This window comes from Carassius auratus, chromosome 14 (assembly GCF_003368295.1).
Source record: "Carassius auratus strain Wakin chromosome 14, ASM336829v1, whole genome shotgun sequence".
Taxonomy (NCBI): Eukaryota; Metazoa; Chordata; class Actinopteri; order Cypriniformes; family Cyprinidae; genus Carassius; species Carassius auratus.
Window position 1 is genome coordinate 33,504,213 of NC_039256.1, and position 7,523 is coordinate 33,511,735.

The 7,523-nt window shown below is 40.4% G+C and overlaps 1 protein-coding gene across 1 annotated transcript in view; it reads left to right on the forward strand.

Moving 5' to 3' along the window:
- Positions 1-6,402, forward strand: part of LOC113114390 (COP9 signalosome complex subunit 6) — a 10,546-nt gene extending 4,144 nt beyond the window's left edge. The window contains exons 6-10 of the mRNA XM_026281319.1: positions 837-884; positions 4,482-4,596; positions 4,751-4,843; positions 5,943-6,043; positions 6,218-6,402. Coding sequence (XP_026137104.1) covers positions 837-884; positions 4,482-4,596; positions 4,751-4,843; positions 5,943-6,043; positions 6,218-6,358 — 498 coding nt within the window. The 3' untranslated portion in view covers positions 6,359-6,402. The remainder of the gene's footprint in view (positions 1-836; positions 885-4,481; positions 4,597-4,750; positions 4,844-5,942; positions 6,044-6,217) is intronic.
- Positions 6,403-7,523: the final 1,121 nt, after the last annotated feature.

Genomic DNA, 7,523 nt, shown 5'->3' on the forward strand with positions numbered 1-7,523 from the left:
CACTCTCACACACACACACCCTCTCATACACACACACACACACACACACTCCCTCTCGTACACTCTCTCACACACACTCACTCACTCATACTCCATTACTCACATTCTCACTCCCTCTCTCTCACTCACTCACTCACTCACACACACATACTCACACTCTCTCCCTCTCACTCACACTCACTCAGTCACACACTCTCACTCACTCTCACTCCCTCATACACACTCACTCACACACACACACTCTCTCTCCCTCCCTCTAATTCACACACTCTCACTCACACTCCCTCATACACACTCACTCACACACACTCTCTCTCCCTCCCTCTAATTCACACACTCTCACTCACACTCCCTCATACACACTCACTCACACACACACTCTCTCCCTCCCTCCCTCTAACTCACACACTCACTCACTCACACACACTCACTCCCTCTCACTCACACACTCTCACTCCCTCATATACACTCACTCACACACACACACATACTCACTCACACACACACACACTCACTCACACACACACACACACACACACACACCCTCCCTCTCACTCACACACTATCGCTCACACTCCCTCATACACACTCCCTCCCTCACTATCGCTCACACTCCCTCATACACACTCACTCCCTCTCACTTAAACACTCTCACTCACACTCCCTCATACACACTCACTCACACACACACACACTCATTCCCTCTCACTCACACTCACACTCACTTTTACACAGACACCCCCCCCACACACACACACACAAACACAAATGCACACACACAGATTAAACACAGAATGTGTTTGTGAATCATGACCTTTGAACCTTTGTGTGTGCAGCTGCCAGTCAGCGTGTATGAATCTGTGATTGACATCATCAGCGGAGAGGTGAGTGTGTGTGTGTGTGTGTGTGTGAGAGAGAGTCTCAGGTTCACATCTCAATATCTCAGTATTGCTGCATGACTTTGAATGATTATATAATAATTTGACTTTGAATGATTATATAATAATAATAATAATAATTATTATTATTTTTATTAGTGGTGGGCTGTTATCGGCGTTAACATGCTGCGGTAATGCAAGACTCTTATCAGGCGATTAAAAAAAATATCACCGTTAATCTATTCTCAAAGTTGGGTTGGGAACTGGGTCTATACTAAGCAAGCTATGATGACTTTCACCTTGATATTTTATACAGTCCCTCCATAAAAACGCGATTATGCGATCGCGTGATTTAATGCATAATCAGCCATATTTATCTGGGGGTCGCATTTTTTCAAATACGCCGCACTTTCGCCGCATAAATTGCCGATTTCAGGAAGCAAAATATGCGGAGGTAGCATGATTTCATAATAATAATAATTTTCGTTGCAAAAAAGTCACATATATATCTTAGCAGAAAGATATATATATGTGATATATCTTTCTGCTAAGATAGAAACACGCAAATCATTCTCATCTGCCAACCAAAATAAGCGCAAAAGACCTCGCGAAGCAGTTACCCGGTGTGTTACATGACAGTGGGGGCAAATTATTTTGAGAGAGGGATGAGAATGGCGAATGATCAGTCCCTCCAGAAAAACGCGATTATGCGATCACCTGATTTAATGCATAATCAGCCAAAGGCCACATATACGGGGTGGCATTTTTTCAAATACGCGGCTCTTTTGCCGCATAAATTGCCTGTTTATATAACCGACTGAGTGAGGCCAGCCTAAAAAGATGCTCAGGACAGTTGACGGGCCACTGCTGCGCATCGTCACTAAAGTTAATCTTTTTCACGTGTTTTTACGCCTTACCACTTGTCGATTTAAACATTAAAGCATCCAAACACAAGACGCAGAAAAGCTGAAGAGAGTAGTATCACGGATAGCAACACTGAACCGAGCTCTCTTCTGCGAAGTTCTCCTCGAAGTCCCTCCTGCACCTGAATGAACAAATACACATCGCAGTTTGAACAAACAAAAAGATGTGAATGAGCCCAATTCAACACCACGGTGTTCTGGTGTTCAGGGCTCGCGCAGAGAAAGGCGTCTCAAAACACTTGAACATCGAATTTGCTTATTTTTGCTCTTGTGCCAACAAATACATACATAATGTGTCAAAATATCCACCTTGGAAATTATGCTCGAAAAAACTTTCAGTTATTTCTTAAGTGAAAGTAAACCGTTGAGGGAAAAAAATGGGATGTGTATTATATTGGATGAGTTCATCGTCTCTTAAAGTGACCGCGCCTAATTTAGCTACTGGCTACTGTAATGTTAATCCAAGAAAATGAAAGAAAGAAAATCACTCACTGCTCTTCAGAGATGTATAAAGTACTAGAGACCCATACTTGAGTAAAAGTACAAGTGCTCTATCAAAAAAGTGGCTTGAGTAGAAGTAGAAGTGCTCTTTAAGCACCACATTTAAGTAGAAGTACTAAAGTATTCAAAATGTTTTGTACTTAAGTATTGCAAGTAGTCTATTTAAAAATTTACTACTCAAGTACTGAAAGTAAAAGTACAAGTATTGTGTTATGTAGTTATTAAATAAAGTAGTCAAAAGTTTGAACATATTGTTTTTACTATTTCAAATGATTAACCTAAAGGACAATCACAATTCCTTTGACTGTAACTTCTTGTAAACAAAAAACGGTTACAGGGTTAGTTAGCCCAATTTGCTAAATTATTTCATTAATAACTCACCCTCATGTCGTTACAAACCCGTAAGACCTCTGTTCATCTTCGGGACACAGTTTAAGATATTTTAGGTTTAGTCCGAGAGCTCTCAGTCCCTCCATTGAAGCTGTGTGTACGGTCTACTGTCCATGTCCAGAAAGGTAAGAAAAACATCATCAAAGTAGTCCATGTGACATCAGAGGGTCAGGTAGAATATTTTGAAGCATCAAAAATACATTTTGGTCCAAAAATAACAAAAACTACGACTTTATTCAGCATTGTCTTCTCTTCCGTGTCTGTTGTAAGACAGTTAAAAACAAAGCAGTTTGTGATATCCGGTTCGCGAACAAATCATTCGATGTTACCGGATCTTTTTTAACCAGTTCACCAAATCGAACTGAATCGTTTTAAACGGTTCGCGTCTCCAATACGCATTAATCCACAAATGACTTAAGCTGTTAACTTTTTTAATGTGGCTGACATTCCCTCCGAGTTAAAATAAACCAATATCCCGGAGTAATTAATTTACTCACACAGTACACTGACTGAACTGCTGTGAAGAGAGAACTGAAGATGAACACCGAGCCGAGCCAGATAACGAACAACAGACTGACTCGTTCACGAGTCAAGAACCGTTTCTGTCAGACGCGTCCGATTCGTGAACCGAATTCTGTGCTAATGTTATGAGCCCAGGTAAACCGAAGGCTTGGAGGCTTGCAGTCAACGCCAATGACGCCATTACGTCGAGCGCAAAATAATCGGTGAACTGTTTTCTTCAACTGGTTTATTGAATCGAACTGTCAGAAAGAACTACTGGTGATCCCTAGAAATGATGCAACCGGTTCTTGACTCATCTAACCTGCCATCTACAGTTCTGGCAGTGGTTTTTAATGGAATGACTCGTGACATTTTTATAATTGTAACGAGTAACGATGAAGCTCATAAAAAAATATCTGAGTAAAAGTATTAAACTCAGCGAAAATATATACTGAAGTAAAAGTAGAAGTAGGAGAAAAAAATAATACTCTAGTAAAGTACAGATACCGCCTTTTAGTACTTAAGTACAGTAGTGAAGTAGTTCTACTTCGTTACTATACATCTCTGCTGCTCTTGATGGAATTACTTTGTAGTTTTAACAGTCCAACCAAAGATTATTCAGACACCAGATATAATTTTTGATACAACAAAACTGTAATAATGTGAGAAATGTTGAAGGTGTCTGAATAAATTTAGGTTTGATTGTATATTTCATTTTTACATTGAAGACAGGCGTAAGGTTGTTTGCACCTTGTGCAATGTGGAATTAGTTTACATCTTTTTCAAGCACTTTGTGATGCATTTTGGAAACAGGAGATGAGCCCCTTTTCTAATGCACCACCTAGCTTGATAAACCCCTTCTCAAAGACTTACTGTTATACTGTTACTGTTACACACATATTCTGAATGCCTTCGGCAGACTTCGAATGAGCCATTTTAATCTACATTAATCTAGATTAATTTCAAGATCACAGTGAGATTAATCTAGATTAAAAAATTTAATCTATGCCCACCACTAATTATTATTATAATATTTGTTCAGCAGGACAGGACACATGATATACAGATGATAGAACAATCTCAAGTGCCTAGTTGGTTACTTGTGCATTTTTAAAGGGGTCATATGATGTAATTTCAAGTTTTCCTTTCTCTTTGGAGTGTTACAAGCTCTTGGAGCATAAAGAAGATCTGTAAAGTTGCGAAGACTAAAGTCTCAAATTCAAAGATATATCCTTTATAAAAGTTAAGCTCTTGTTTAAATACGCCCGCATGTCTACGTCTTTTCTAGGCGACTATGCTGTTTGCTGAGCTGCCGTATACACTAGCGACAGAAGAAGCAGAGCGCATCGGAGTCGATCACGTCGCACGGATGACAGCCATCGGGACGGGAGAGAACTCCACTGGTACACACACACACACACACACACACACACACAGACAGACACGCTGACAGACATACACAGATATGCTGACACGCTGACAGACACACACACACACAGACACGGGAGTGTGTGTGTGTGTGTGACTGACCTGTGTTTGTGTGTGTTTTTTTGACAGTGGCGGAGCATCTGATCGCTCAGCACAGTGCTATAAAGATGCTGCACAGCCGTGTGAAGGTCATTCTGGAGTACGTCAAAGCAGTGCAGGCAGGTGAGTTTCTCTCACACACACACACACACACACACACACACACAGGCAGACAGCATTCATAAGGTTTTTAAAAATGTAAGAAAATTATAGATTTTATGTTTATGTATTATATGATTATGTTTTTGAGATTATTTTTAACTTTTAATATTGTCTTTGAAAATGCTAGATATTTTTTCATAAGCACTATTCGGACGGGACTAGTTTTCTAAACTACGTTTGAGTTTCGATTCTTACCACCTGACGTCTTTGATTTTCATGTACCAATTCGGACGGGACTAACATCTCCGTGTTTATTACAGAGGTGGGAGGGTCTGATTTGTGCATCTGGGCGTCACAGAGATCACGCGCTCTGTATGCGTGCATTTAATTCATTCAGAATGATTGCCTTAGTATTATTACACAATAAATACTAAATGGCTAGTATAGCAAACCTTGTTAATGTGTGGTTCCTTTAGTTTAACTTGTTTTCCTTTTTTTTTTTATTAAATGTATTTAAAACATTATGTAACTGAGTACATAAATGAACCTGAGTAATCTTACCTGATGCTGATATTACAATAGCCGGTATTAACAGTTTACGCGATCTTTCTCTTAATTTTATTATTTGTATTATTTTTTTATTATTATTTCTTTGCCGCTAAGCAAATATATCAAACATCCGCGCGGTAAGAGCATCTACGGTAATTCACGTTGGCCAAAACACACATGGAAACGCGTTGTGAAATAAAATATCACCGGCAATCACAGACATTCGCATTCGGACAGGATTAGTTTTCTCAGAGGATCACTGAGTTTGCTGAAAAACGGTAGGTAAGTTGCTCTGGAATTATCACAGAGGTTGTGTGAGAAAAACACAGACGTGGCAGATTCGGACGGGATTAAAATCACCAAGTACGTCTGTGAAACACAGATTTCTCTAACGACCCCCTGTAAAACTAGTCCCGTCCGAATAGGGCTATAGAATGTCCACTGATTTAAATTAAAGATCAGTTCATGACTCCTGTCTGGAAGCCCATCTGATTTATCTGAGAGCTGACACTGGAGCACAGCTGCCCAACTCTCTCTGGTGTGTGTGTGTGTGTGTGTGTGTGTGTGTTAGGTGAGGTCCCGTTCAATCATGAGATCCTGCGGGAGGCGAACGCTCTCTGTCACCGTCTGCCGGTTCTCAACACGCTCAAGTTCAAGACAGACTTCTATGACGTGAGTGTTTCTGCTCTGTGCTGCTCTTCTGTCAGTGTTTAGGAGCCAGAACAATGTTTCAGTTCTGAATAAGGGTTAGATTACTGACTCTTGATCTGATGAAGCACCTTCACACAGCGACTGAAGTGTTTGTGCTGATGTGAACCGTTTCACACGAGTTCTCTCGTCCTGCAGCAATGTAATGACGTGGGTCTGATGGCGTATCTGGGATCCATCACCAAAACCTGCAACAGCATGAACCAGTTCATCAACAAGTTCAACGTTCTGTACGACAGGCAGGGCATCGGCCGGCGCATGAGGGGCCTGTTCTTCTGAAGCTCCTGCTGTTCATTTAATAAACCTGATGTCTCTGTGTTCAATCCTTGTGTCTGTACTGTCAATCCAATCTCGAATCTCCCTTTTCTGTCCAAGATACTAGAAAAGGTGGTATCCTCACAATTATGTTCCTTCTTAGAGAATAATGGTATATGTGAGGATTTCCAGTCAGGATTTAGAGCGTATCATAGTACTGAGACTGCTCTCCTTAGAGTTACAAATGATCTGCTCTTATCATCTGATCGTGGTTGTATCTCTCTATTAGTTTTATTGGATCTTAGTGCTGCGTTTGACACAATTGACCACAGCATTCTTTTGCATAGACTTGAACACTTTGTTGTCATCAGTGGAAGTGCATTAGCATGGTTTAAATCATACTTATATGACCGCCATCAGTTCGTAGCAGTGAATGAAGATGTATCATATCGATCACAAGTGCAGTATGGAGTACCTCAAGGCTCAGTACTAGGGCCGCTACTCTTCACGCTTTATATGTTACCCTTGGGAGATATCATCAGGAAACATGGTGATAGCTTTCACTGTTATGCTGATGATACGCAGCTCTATATTTCTTCACGGCCCGGTGAAACACACCAATTTGAAAAACTAATGGAATGCATAATCGATATAAAAAACTGGATGACGAATAATTCCTTACTACTAAATTCAGAAAAAACAGAGGTGTTAAAACTCTGCTTGTAATAACCTAGAACACTGTCTAAGACTTGATGGTTGCTCTGTCAATTCTTCGTCATCAGTTAGGAACCTAGGTGTGCTATTTGATCGCAATCTTTCCTTAGAAAGCCACGTTTCTAGCATTTGTAAAACTGCATTTTTCCATCTCAAAAATATATCTAAATTACGGCCTATGCTCTCAATGTCAAATGCAGAAATGTTAATCCATGCATTAATGACCTCAAGGTTAGATTATTGTAATGCTTTATTGGGTGGTTGTTCTGCACGCTTAGTAAACAAACTACAGCTAGTCCAAAATGCAGCAGCAAGAGTTCTTACTAGAACCAGGAAGTATGACCATATTAGCCCGGTCCTGTCCACACTGCACTGGCTCCCTATCAAACATTGTGTGAGAAGAGTTCCAATGGGGTCGCTGTGTCCATTTCTTTTACTGTCTATGAGTAAATCGAGGCTTGATTGCTACCGGTGA